This window comes from Trachemys scripta, chromosome 7 (genome assembly GCF_013100865.1).
Source record: "Trachemys scripta elegans isolate TJP31775 chromosome 7, CAS_Tse_1.0, whole genome shotgun sequence".
Lineage (NCBI taxonomy): Eukaryota > Metazoa > Chordata > Testudines > Emydidae > Trachemys > Trachemys scripta.
Window position 1 is genome coordinate 122828522 of NC_048304.1, and position 13237 is coordinate 122841758.

Below are 13237 nucleotides of genomic sequence, written 5' to 3' on the forward strand. Positions count from 1 at the left end.
CAATTGACAAGAAGGTGTGAGTATCAGTAGAGGAAAAATGACTCTTTGTAGTGACCCATCCACTCCCAAATTTGTTAGTCTCTAAGGTGCCACACAATCTCCCTGTTGTTTTTGCTGATACAGACTACCACTCAGAAAAGAATGTGAACTTTTGAGTAACAAGAGTGACAAGGAATGCCTGTGGCACTCAATGTTCCATCCTGATGTCAGAATTTTGGTATTTCTCTCCCCCAGTCACTCCCACTCCAAAGAGGCCTTTATCCAGAGATTGCCCCACTCCAATCTCCAACACTGCCTGGAGGGACTGATTTGCAATCAGCACCTTTCCGGTTGAAGAAGAATGGACAGAGATGTTATCCACTCACTGAAGCCCTAGCTAGACTAGAAAGTGAGAAACCAGTCACTGAAATCAGGTCTTTCACATAGCATCATTATGGAGCCAGCACCATGGTCGGCCTAGATTTCATTTAATCACCTTTCTGAATTTAATCTCGAGAAGAAAAGAAAAAGAAAAGAGGAGAAAGATTTGGAGAAAGTCATCCACATCCATATTCAAAACACAGCTCTGAATTACCCCCACCCTTTCCCAACTGTTACAGGGTTGTTAAAATAAACAAACGCAGATTACTGCAGTACATTTTATCAGTGAATTTCCCCAGGAATTATTCACGGACTGGTAAGCTGTGCATGTTCAGCTAAGATGTGCTGGAGAGATGCCACTGGTAAGCAATTGCAGCTGAGGCAGCAGAATTCTTCTATTGGGATAGCTGCTCCCTCCCACGTCTTAGTCCTCCAGATACAAGTCAAATATTTCTATATGAATCCTATTGCAAAGGAATCCAAAGTGCTTTCCAAGACAAACTGATAGATAAGCTGGAGGAACTCAAGTAAAGCACAGTTACCTCTGGGGTGAAGTGTGGCAACTGTACAATGCACAGCAATATCACACAACAGTTCAGGATAGTAAATTAATGCTGGATTCCACTGAAACTGCAGCTGGACTTTGAGGAAGGCAGAACATAATTAACTGGGTTGTTGTCTGACCAACACACCAGGAACAACACACCCTATTCTTATGGAAAGGGTCATGGGATTGTTCTTGAACAGAAGCAATCAAGACTTCTGCTGTATTCCTCATATGAACTTCTGGAACCAGAGCCAGCAAACACCATGTGGAAGGACTGGTTCACTGACCAACACCACTTCTTGCATCTTGTAGGTATTCATAGGTGGCCTCCCCACCATGCCCCAATTACTGACTCAGCCCAGGCCAGAATAGCTTGTTCGATCAGAGGATCACAGTGCAAGATGTTAAAAGTTGCAGGCCATAAAAATCTTAAAACCTAGCAAATATTTAGTGCAATGATTTATTTGAAGTGAAAGTATGACTAGAAGGCTAAGCGCAAAGATGTCTCGTAAGATACATTGAAAATACTGTACTGTGCTTACGAGGGGGGGAAAAGCACATTAGGGAGTGAACGGTACATGAGTGCACCGAGTGTTGACTGACCTGGAATGAGTGATGGTGCAAATGTGAACAGAAACACCTGCAGGATCATGCAGAGAATAGGTTGTTCTTTCTGGAGGTGGGGGAGAGTAGGGGATTTCCAAAGTCACCCCCTCAAGACTGGCCACGTAGCAATTAACAGAAAACCCACAGAGATGAAAAATGGCGAGAGAATGAGCTATTGGTTGACTGACGGTGATCCTGAGCTGGCAAAGCATGGCTGAGCACAATGGCAGAGGCTGCACTCCTAATTTGGAGAAACATTCATCGATTCCAAGGCCAGAGGAACCATTATGACCATCTAGTCTGACCTCCTGTATAGCACAGGTCATAGAACTTCCCCAGAATAATTCCTAGAGCAGAGCTTTTAGAACCACCACCAATCCCCTAAGCATGGCCTGCTTTTTGTTTCCTACCCTTGGAACATGAACACAAAAGAAAACGTGTTTTCCATTACGCACAGGATAAAATATACTTCTGGAGGGACTAAATAAAAGCCTTTCAAGTGTTGTTTCAAAGACCGAGAAAGCAGAGAGCAAGTCTACCTCATACAAACAATGGGGGAGATATTCAAAAGGCAAAACAGAAGTCTGGCACCCAACTCCCAATGAAAGTCAATATGAGTCAGGCACCTACCTGCCCTCTGTGCCTTTGAAAATCTTCCCCTGATGTGTTTCAACAACTTTCTCCCTCCGACGTGGAAGATACCTGCTGGCTTCATTTTGGGCTGAGCAAAATTATCCTTCCAGGGAAGGTGATAAAAGAACAGGCAGGGATCAAGCTACCCTGAGATGGAAAGTGCCTTCTTTGGAAGAATGACCAATCACTTCTTGGCCTATTGGTCAATGGCGTCAAGATCTCTCAAATAGACAGAAATGACAGAGCGTCTCATGTTCTTGGTTAAAAAGATATACAGGACAATCATCAAATTCACGGAAGTTTCAGAATATTTCTCAGTTCACTAAATCAGTTTAGTCAAAAACAGAGACTGTCCTCGTCTCAAAAAAGGTCTACCTCTGAGACAGACTGGTATCAACAGCAATCTGTGGAGAATATGGCAATAGTGATGCACTCAAAAGTGTTTATTGCATCAGTAACAGCCAGGGAGTTAAGGTTTTCCACAAGAGCTCTGTGCCACAAAGTGTCAAAAGCTTTTATTAAAAGATATTCATCAGCTCCATACACGGCATCAAACACACTGTCCAGGTAACAACAGTATGAATACTGATCGCAGCCAAAACAGATGCTATACTAGGATTTTTGTGGGTGGAGGTTCTGTTCCCAATACAATCAAACACTTTCTACTACACATCGGTGTATTTGGCGATACCTATAACAACATTTCACCAAGAGGGGGGAGGTCGTCATTTTCTGTCTCACAACAGGATGCACAAATACCATGTTCACCAAGGGCAACATTCCAAGCAAAGATTTCACTGAGGGAAGCTCCTTTTATCCAGTGCAAAATGGAAAACATGTTTTCTTTCATGTTCGTGTTGCAAGGGTAGAACAGAATAATCTGCCCTAGAGATCACAGTAAACTTAGGTAAATGCCACTGTTCTGTTGGCAGGAAACTCACTAAGGCCAAGCCAAAATATACCACAGAGGGCTTCTCTGTCTGACAAGCACGTTGGGTAATGATCTTGGATTCACAATATCTGGTCCAACAGGAGGGGATGTGGGGCAGTTTCACTGACTGAAAGGCATACTTCCAAGTAGCAGCATCTTCCTCAAAGATGCTTGAATAAAAGCTAGTTGAAGGGTCAATATTTTTGTCACCCAAGAATGGGAGACCACTTTAATCAATGTCGCAATCTTGGTGTAGTGGAGTTTTGCAGATCGCGCCAGGAAAAGACATCTCTGACCTCAAAGGCCATGTCAATATCCTGCCTTTTCAGAGAGGAGGCTGCTCTAAATCAGTACCGTCCCTTAAGAAGGGATTATGAGGCTACTGACAAAGTGAGTGATCATACAACGGTAGAAGCTGCCAAGTGTAACAAATATTTGTACAGTGGAATGGTCAAAACTCCAGCCCCTGTTTATTTGCCCTCAGAGCTGCTGACTTGAACATGTGATGGACGTTAACTGCAGCTAATTCTTAGCCTCCTGGATGGTGGTGAATATACACACGGTGCAACTACGGTATAAAACCTGAAGAGACACATAACAAACAGTATTGAACATCCCTGCTCGTAGCTTCATCATCTTTCAACAATATGAGGCAGCAAATCAGCAAATGCTATTTAAGTCTCTGTCCTGGGGAAAGATTATTTAGAGATAAATAACTTCTTTATGCTCCAGATGAAACAACAGTGCTACAGGCCTAGTGAGGACCAGCCTAGGACAACTGATCCCCAGTCTCGGTTACTAGAATACAAATGGCAAGTTGAACAACGGCCTCAAATGAATCCAAGGTGCACATCAAGTTTCAGAACATGTCCAGGCCACTGGAGAACCAACTCCAAGATAATATTTTACACAGGCAAACCAAAGTGGCGAGAGGTGCAGAAGAAGGTTGGAAGTAAAATGACCATTGAGGATATGTCCACACTGCAATTAGACACCCGTGGCTGGCCCGTGTCCGCTGACTCAGGCTAGCCAGACTCGGGCTAAGGGGAAGTTTAATTGCGGTACAGACGTTCAGGTTTAGGCTGGCGTCTGGGCTCTAGGACCCTGCAAGGTGGGAGGATCCCAGAGCTCAGGCTGCAGCCTGACCCCATCTACACCGCAATTAAACATCCCCTTCACTTGAGCCCCTCAGTCCGAGTCGGCTGGCCTGGGCCAGCCCCGGGTGTCTAGCTGCAGTGTAGACATACCCTAGGAAGGGTTCCTAAGGAACTATCCTGCCTTTCCTTGATGTTTAAGAGGTAAGGTAGTTGAGACTTGGCAAGACTGTTGCTGCTCCTATATAATACATCAGTAAAGAGGGCCAAAATCTCTGTACTGTATATCTCCTCCATTACCCTTCTATCTGTGACTCTTACCAACCTACATTGAACAGCTTAAGATGATTTTGCCAAACCTTTATCTTCTGAAACTGGCTATAAACGGTGAGACAGTAAGTGACAAAATTTCAGAAACGTTAACAGTGACAAGTTGTTTTTTATTTAATTTCTCCTTCTCTGTTTTAGTCTAGGCTTCTAAATGGCAGCAATGGATTGAAACACTAGCTGATACTGGAGCAGCAAAGCTATCGAAGGTACAGAGGGGGAGAGCCAAGCTAGGTAAGGAGCTGAAAGAAAAGTAAGGTGTAGCACAACCCTCTATAAGGAAAACGGACACAGGTATGCCGAAGGACAGATGGGGGTGAAAACAAAAGAGGACAAATCAAAGGGAATGGGAGACTAACAAACTCTTGGACATGAATCTCAGTTACAAATCCTCCCTGGAATATGCACGTGTTGCAGCATCGAGAAGGTTTTAGAAACTAACAGGGTCTCAGCACAAATTTCCGGACTGAGGATTTTTTTTGGGGGGGGGAGGGGAATAAAAACAACAACTCTCTCTCACTCTCTCAAGGTTCCCGGGAACGCATGCAGAGGGCTAAGTGAGAACATGGTTCAGAACAGCAATAATATAACTGGTGCTGTCTGCAAACGGAGAACGTTTTTCATTTATAATCCTTCTCGCAGTGGCTGCATATTAAAGATTTTTTTGCTTTCAGAATTGAGGTGATCAGTATCACTGCTCAGGGGTAAAAGCAGCAGAGGAAACGTAGATCTAGAAATAATTCTAACTGCCAAGAATTCTTGCTCACTGAGCACCTATCTGTATACAAGTTCCATAGAATAAAACTGCCAGTAAAACACAGTGGCTACTCAGTTAAACACTCAAAAACCATGAAATGCCAAAATTAAGATTGCACATGCAACTTGACTCGGCTAATTGCGCACATGTGTTATGATTCATTCTTGATACAATTAGGCTAGTCTTCCAATGTACAGTATTTTCCTACAAGCCTAAGTTGTTGGTTTGGTTCGGTTTTTTTTACACCCTTTAGGGACTATTTGCCTTGTCAGGCATCAGACTTAGGGCATATCTACACTTACCGTGGATTGATGCGGCGGCGATCGATCCACCGGGGTCGATTTAGCGTCTTCACTAGACCCGCTAAAACGACCGCAGGTCGCTCTCCCGTCAACTCTGGTACTCCAGAGGAATGAGAAGCATAAGGGAAGTCAACGGGAGAGTTTCTCCCGTCGACCCAGTGCAGTGTAGACACTGCAATAAGTCGACCTAAGCTACGTGAATAACGTAGCTGGAATTGCGTAATTTAGGTCGACTTAATCCCATAGTGTATACCTACCCTCAGACTTCAAGTCCAGAAGGGCTCATCGTGATCAGCTTGTCTGACATACTGCACGTTGCAGGCCCCAGAACCTGACCCACACATTCCTGTAATAGGCCCATAACCTCTGGCTGAGTTACTGAAGTCCTCACCTCTTGATTTACAGATTACAAATTACAGAGATTCCACCATTTCCTCCAGTTCAAACACCAGCAGCCCCATTCTGCCCAAGAAGGCAAAAACACCCCAGGGTCTCTGCCAATCTCACCTGGGGGAAAATTCCTTCCGGATCCCAAATGCGTTAGATCCTGAACATGTGGGTGAGATTCACAAGCCAAGCACTTGGGAAAGAATTTTCTATAGTAACTCAGAGCTCTCCCCATCTAGTGTCCCATTTCTGGCAGCTGGAGATATTGGTAATAGTTACAGATGGGCCATATGCCACCGTAGGCAACCACCATAAACTCAAACTCAGTATTGAAACAAGTTAGGGTTTTTTGCCCCTACTACTCCTCTTGGAAGGTTGTTCCAGAGTTTTACTCCTCTGATGGTTAGAAACATTTGTCTAATTTCAAGCCGAAACTTATTGATGGCCAGTTTATATCTATTTCTTATTCCGCCAACATTGGCTCTTAACTTAAATAATTCCTATTCCTCCCCCTGGTGTTTATTCCTTTGATGCATTTATAGAGAGTAATCATATTTCCCCTCAGACTTTGTTCAGTTAGGAAAAACAAGCCAAGCTCTATGAGTCTCCTCGCATAAGGTAGGTTTTCCATTCCTCTCATCATCCTAATAGCCCTTCTCTGCACCTGTTCCAGTTTGAATTCATCTTTCTTAAACATAGGAGACCAGAATTGCATGCAGTATGCCAAATGAGGTCTCACCAGTGCTTTGTATAATGGTGCTAATACTTGTCTCTCTCTACTGGCAATACCTTGTCTAATGCACCTAGGATTGAATTAGCTTTTTTCACAGCCGCATGACATTGGCAGCTCATAGTCATCCTGTGATCAACCAATACACCCAGGTATTTTCTCTCTGTTGTTTCCAATGGCTAAGTCCTCAGCTTGCAACAAAAATTCTTGTTTTTAGTCCCTAAATTGATGACCTCAGACTTTGCACTATTAAATTTCATCCCATTTCTATTCCTCCAGTTTTCAATTTTATCCAAATCTGCTTATGTTATATTCCAGTCCTCCTATGTACTGGCAATACCTCCCAACTTTGTGTCCTCTGCAAATATCACTAGCACACTCCCACATTTTGTGCCAAGGTCATTAACGAAAATGTTAAATAAGATTGGTCCCCTGACTAATATAGTGTCTGACTTTATTGACTCAATGACCAATAGCTATTGAGGGTGGTCTTGTGGTAAAAGACCAAGAATAGGTGTCAGGAGACCTAAATTTGATTCCCAAAGCTGCTATACATTTCATTTATATAATATAATAATGGAGATATCCCATCTCCTAGAACTGGAAGGGACCTTGAAAGATCATCGAGTCCAACCCCCTGCCTTCACTAGCAGGACCAAGTCCTGATTTTTGCCCCAGATCCCTAAGTGGCCCCCTCAAGGACTGAACTCACAACGCTGGGTTTAGCTGGCCAATGCTCAAACCACTGAGCTATCCCTCCCCCTTAAATACTTTGGACAGGTCACAACGTCTGAGCCTCAATTTCCTCATCTGTAAAATGACAGTACCTACTTCATGTGTATCCTCTTCCTCCTTTCTCCATGCTCAGAGATGACATTTCAGCTTCAACATTCAAAAATGACACCTTGGGACAAAGGCTGAGCTCAGAAATTTCCAGCAAATTATAAGCAAATGAAAAGGGGATTAAAATGGAAACCGTTAGCAACCTCTCTACAGTGGCTACTGCCCTCTCACTATTTACCACTTGGCTAGCGCCTCCCAACTGGGGATTCCAAAAGCACTTTAAAAACATGAAGGCAACTCAACACCTCTGCAACGTAGGTGTTCTCTGCATTTCAAATCCTCATCTAAAAGAAAGGAAGGCTCTATTCAAAGCAACATTCTCCATTTCATCTTCTCCTGGGGCTTAGCAACAGATAATTCAGACTGTAGAGCTATATTTTTTGGCACCAAGGCATTCAAATTTTGTTTTACTAAGGGATGGGTGGGGAATCTGGACCAAGCTGCTATCTAATTTTAAACACAGCCTGTCCACCTGCTTGACATATGTTCTTTATTCCTCCACTCCACCCCTTAACAAAATAATACAACGATTTTGCTTCCTATTCTGCCCCCGCCGCCACACACATACCATCATCTCCTTTAATTGGTTCATAACACTACATACCTCTCACTCCCAGTTATTTCTAGAACTTTTCAGACCCCCTGATTTCTAAACTAAGACTCCCTCCAACTCCTGAAAGTGGAAAGAGAACCTGTTTACGGGAACTACTCCCACTACCCACAAGATAGGATCATACTACAGGAGGCACGTCCGGCCTGCACTAAGTTTCTTTCCATTCCAAAAAACATTTATTCACATAGCTGGAGTTGCGTAGCGTAGGTCGACTTACTGCGGTAGCGTAGACATAGCCTTAATGTGCATTGCAGGAAGTACAAAGAAGTAACAACAACAACGTAAGTATGTGTTGGGAGGCGAGTGTGAGAGACACTGTCGCATGAGAGAGAGAGAGACAAGACAGGCAGGAGCGTGAGAGACTGTGTGTGCTGGCTGCTGGAGAATTCTATAAAGAGACAGCGCACACCTTCTCAAGGCACTTACCTGAAGGCTCAGACCACAGCAGCTCTCCTGCTACTGAGCTCTGTCCCTCCTCCCCTGCTCTGTGGAGATGGGGTACATGGGGAAGGAGGGGGTGGGGGAAGGGGGCACCCTCACATGTTTAAGTGTAAACATACTCTAGATCTGACATCTCCAGGCCTTGTGAGTCAGCAGATGTATTTGCAGCATAAAGCAATCCTGTCCTCCGACTCAATTAGAAGACAAAATATGGGCAATCTCAGTTCCTTAGGTAAAAAAATTGAGCTAGCAAGGAGTGTGGACAACAGTGTACATGAATCAGCGCCCCATATACCTACTCTACATCCATGGACTCTGCCCAGAATCCATTCCTCACCAGAGGAATTGTGCTCCGAATCTGAACTTATTTTTAAAAAAAGATGAAATTTCTAGTCCTGATGCTTAAGAAAACCTTATAAATAAGGCTACAATTATGTCACGGAATCCATGACTTCCAGAGATCTCCGGGACATTTTTTGCTTCAGCCCTGAGGCAGCTCTCACCTGCTGCTAGCAGCGCTCCCCTCCCCTCCCCCCGCACCTCCCAGCCCCTGGGCAGCAAGGGGACCTGGAGCTCCCCGCCTCTGCAAGGGGACCCGAGACCCCACACAGCTGCTGCCGTGACGCCCCCAAAAGCTCCCTGCCACAGCAGGTGGCAAGAACCCCCAGAGCTGCCCAGCTGCAGCGGGCATGGGAGAAGGGGACCCCAGAGCTGCCCAGCCGTTGCAGGTGCTGGACCCTCCGTCCCTCCCCATTTTGTCAGGGATATTTTTAGTAAAAGTCAGGGACAAGTCACAGGGTTCTGTGAATTTCTGGTTATTGCCCGGGATCTGTCCCTGACATTTACTAAAAATATCCAAGACAAAATCTTAACTTTACTTCTAAACAAAGTGAATCAACTGTAAACCAACCCAGTGTTGTACAGTACGTCTGTTGCAGATAGCCTAAAATAATGAAAGATAAAGCTGTGCTCGTCTCTGAAGCTAAACACAACTGCCTGAGCCAAATGGAGAAGGTTTTGTTGTTGAAAACTCCCAAGTACTCTGTCATGGCTGTTGGTAGGAAGTACCACAGCCATTACACCAGAAGATGCCAGGCTAACCAGGCCTAATTACCACAACACTCTAGCCCAACCCAAAGCAGGGATCCAGTTGTTGCCACTGCTATAGTACAATTCAAAGGAATTTAAGGAGGAAACCCAGAAGAAGGATCAGAAAGGCTCATGGTCATGCAGATTATGAAGGGAGTCTATAAAAAAAAGGGGACTTACACCAGAGTTCATAGTAGTAGTTGCAACACTGTGACTGTCCACAACAGTGGCCTGTTTCACATATATAACTTTGATTGTTGACGCCCAGGCAGGTTTGCTTGTCCTAAAATTAAACACAGAGACACACAAGTTACTAACATGATATTTTTAAAATATAACTATATAACGCCTTCCACACAAGGCTCTCAAAGCATTTTAAACATATGCATTAGATTTCTCAAGACACTAGTGAGGTACGTAAGTATTAACTCCAATTTACACAAACAGAGAGAGAGCGAAAGCACTGCCCAAGTCTATTCCATAATTGAGAAGAGAATCCAGGTCAACCAACTGTATGTGGTCTTTAACGACTAGACCATGTTGCCTTTTATTACACACCCTCCGGGTCATTTTTAAGATATCACATTTTGTGCTCTGGACATTTTGTACATAGGCGAGAGAGATTTTGTTCCACATTTTACTTTGTTGTATTACTGAGGCCGTGTGTCAGGCAGAGGGAATGCTTTATAAATAGAGAATGTTGTAATCCGAGTGAGAACTGCTTGAGTTTATTTAAATCCAAGTGGCAATTACGGTATATTCTTGTAAAATTCGGCTCTGAAATTATTCTCTTATAATTAGCAGCCTAGTTGATATAAAATCAGCTTTCCAGTAAAGATTCTTCCTGGAAGCTTCAGCATTCTAGGAGTGGAGCCAAATCCGCTGTACTTTATCACCTTGCAGTCTTCCCTCGCTGTGGTTCTCAACCTGCAGCCCAGGTAACACATTGTGGGCCGCACGTGTGGCCCACAACGATAAATCGTTGAGAACCACTGGTTTACGTGTTACTACAAATAGGACTACACGTTTAAGTGGTGTGTTTTCAAGTACAGACCATAATAGGTGAAGAACATCTGTCATATTCTTGGTTTTACCAAGGCCAACAGGTTCACTGGATACCCTGTGTATTTTTTATTCCTTCATTTTAGGGGTTTTTTTGTTTGTTTTTTTTTAACCAAGTGGTATTTCACTTTCGTTGAACATACCACTCAGACCAATTATAGTTCATGTAAATGAAACCCCATACACTATATATATATATTTTTAAAGACAACATTCTATTTTTGGATTCAAGGAACATGTGAGTATCAGTATTAAAACATTCCCACCCCTCCCGCCAACCCAATCAAGAGTTAGCACACACCACAAAAGCCACACTTCTGGCTTCAACTCCTCAAGTGCCTGCATCGAAGTAGCAGTGTAGTTTCTAAAAGAAAAACCTCCTACGTCCCCTTACACAGCAAAAAGAGCCCTGCTCCATTTCTTCCATAAGAAGAGCTCCCAGAGCCTTGCAAACTGTAAAGGAGTTTTTGAGCATGTGCACAGCTTCATGAAAATACAGAACAGTGTGCTACTTTCCCTTCATCTGAATTGGGGAAGAGGCCATAAAAAGATATCAGCATTCCACCTGCTTAATAGACAGAAGGAGAGAGGGCTGCCTGTCCTGCTAGCTTGGCAGAGGCAGCAGAACCTTCTGCCAGACAAACCTGCCTAGGGTGACCAGACGTCCCGATAAAATCAGGACTGTCCCGATATTTTGGGGGTACTGTCCCGATATCCGCCAACAGCGCTTTTTTTTTTTTTTTTTTTTGATCCAGCGGCAGGGACTGACTCGTTTTTTGGGGGTTTTTTTTGGCCCCCCCCGCCCAATGTGTCCCGATTTTTTTCTTTCCCTCATCTGGTCACCCTAAACCTCCCAAAGAGCCTGGCTGCAAGTGACTGCTTTTTCCACTCACAACCCTGCTGCTAGACTTGCTTTGAAATCAAGTTAGTTCAATCATGAAGTACTAATGCAATTAAACAGTGTTACAAAGTGTCACGCGTTTTATGTTCTTTATTGGAGGGGCTTTTTTTTTTTCTTTTTTTTTTTTTAAATGGTAGATGCAGAAAGCAGATGTCCCACGCCTTGATAGGGTGAAAGGTCTTTTCCACCTGTAATTTTCTAAGATGACAGTCAAATGTGCAAGTCACTCTGCTGAGCTATCATAGCATTTTATATTTCAATTTCTTTAACCACAGCATTTGTTTCCCAGTGTGCAATTATGGTCAAGGAAATAACTAGAAATGCCACATCTCACAATGTCTCTGTGGCCGATGTATCCCAAGTCATATCTGTCCACTTACTAACCATTTTTTCTCCTATTAGCCACGCAGCAGCAATGCTATTGGAGAATGAACTAGATCCTTTCCTGGCTCATACATCAACAGAATTGAGACTTAAGGTCTAAATCAGGGGTAGGTAACCTATGGCATGTGTGCCGAAGGCGGCACACGAGCTGATTTTCAGTGGCACTCATGCTGCCTGGGTCCTGGCCACCGGTCCGGTGATGCAAACCTGATTTAGAGAGTCTCCCCCTCGCCCTCTCCCCCGATATTCAATGTCTTGTAGGCACAGAAGGCTGCATGGAATATCACATTTTCCTCTGTTTATATGGCAGGCTGCCACCCACTTAACTCAATCACACAGCCTGAAAACCCTCTTTTCCCACAAGGCCTGCAAATGTTAAACTTACTTCAACAACATGCCATTCCCATTCAGATTATACGAAAGATTTAAGTTATCACTATCCCAAGTCTCCGAACATGTTCTTGTTGGGGCTTTGTGATTTAGGCAAAGCTTTTCTTGGGTAAGGGATGCATTTATAAACACTCTCTTTAGACTATTATTCGGAACACTAAACACATGGTGCTTCTATAATAATTAAGGTAGCCTTCAACTGCAGCTCTTTTAAATGAAGATTAATTTTTACAAAATTCCAGCCATTGAATTATTAGTTACCAAGATACCCCAAACAATGTGACTCTTATTTCAAATGTCTCCTGGGCAAACACCATGTATCTTTATTATTAATTATTAAAGTGAGGCACGAAAGGGGGGGAGGGGAAACAGGTGTGGGCAAGACAAAGGACAGGAAGACTATTTTTGTAATAAGCGAATGCATGCATGCAAAAAATTATTGTCTCACGGAGGCAAAAATTAAAGGATTAATGCATTGTGCTAAATTGCTTTTGTGTCTAGCAGCTATTTTTAGACAAGTAGTTGTAAAAGTCATTTTAATCAGAGAAAGGACTTTCTGTGCTAATAATAATGGAACAATTAGATAGTTGCAGTTTTAAAAAGGACACCGGCAAATGCCGCTTTTTGTTTTGTTCTTGTTCTCACGTGTAAGTTTTATTATCAGAAATGGGAAAAAAAAAATCTTAGCGGACCAATTTCCCCCCTCGTTTTATTAAAGCATTATTCTTTCCCATAGTTACTAGAGCTGCAATGCAGGGGTTCTATTGGACACTACTGGCTGTCAAGTGGCAACAATTCGCAAGCATGCTTCTCCCACCTCAACCTTCACTGGGCTAATAG

The 13237-nt window shown here is 43.5% G+C and overlaps 1 protein-coding gene across 2 annotated transcripts in view; it reads right to left on the reverse strand.

The window, feature by feature from the left end:
• WBP1L (WW domain binding protein 1 like) overlaps positions 1-13237 on the reverse strand; it is a 79117-nt gene that overhangs the window by 9639 nt on the left and 56241 nt on the right. For both annotated transcript variants that reach the window (XM_034775401.1, XM_034775402.1), the window contains exon 2: positions 9841-9943. In XM_034775401.1, the coding sequence (XP_034631292.1) occupies positions 9841-9943 (103 nt within the window). The remainder of the gene's footprint in view (positions 1-9840; positions 9944-13237) is intronic.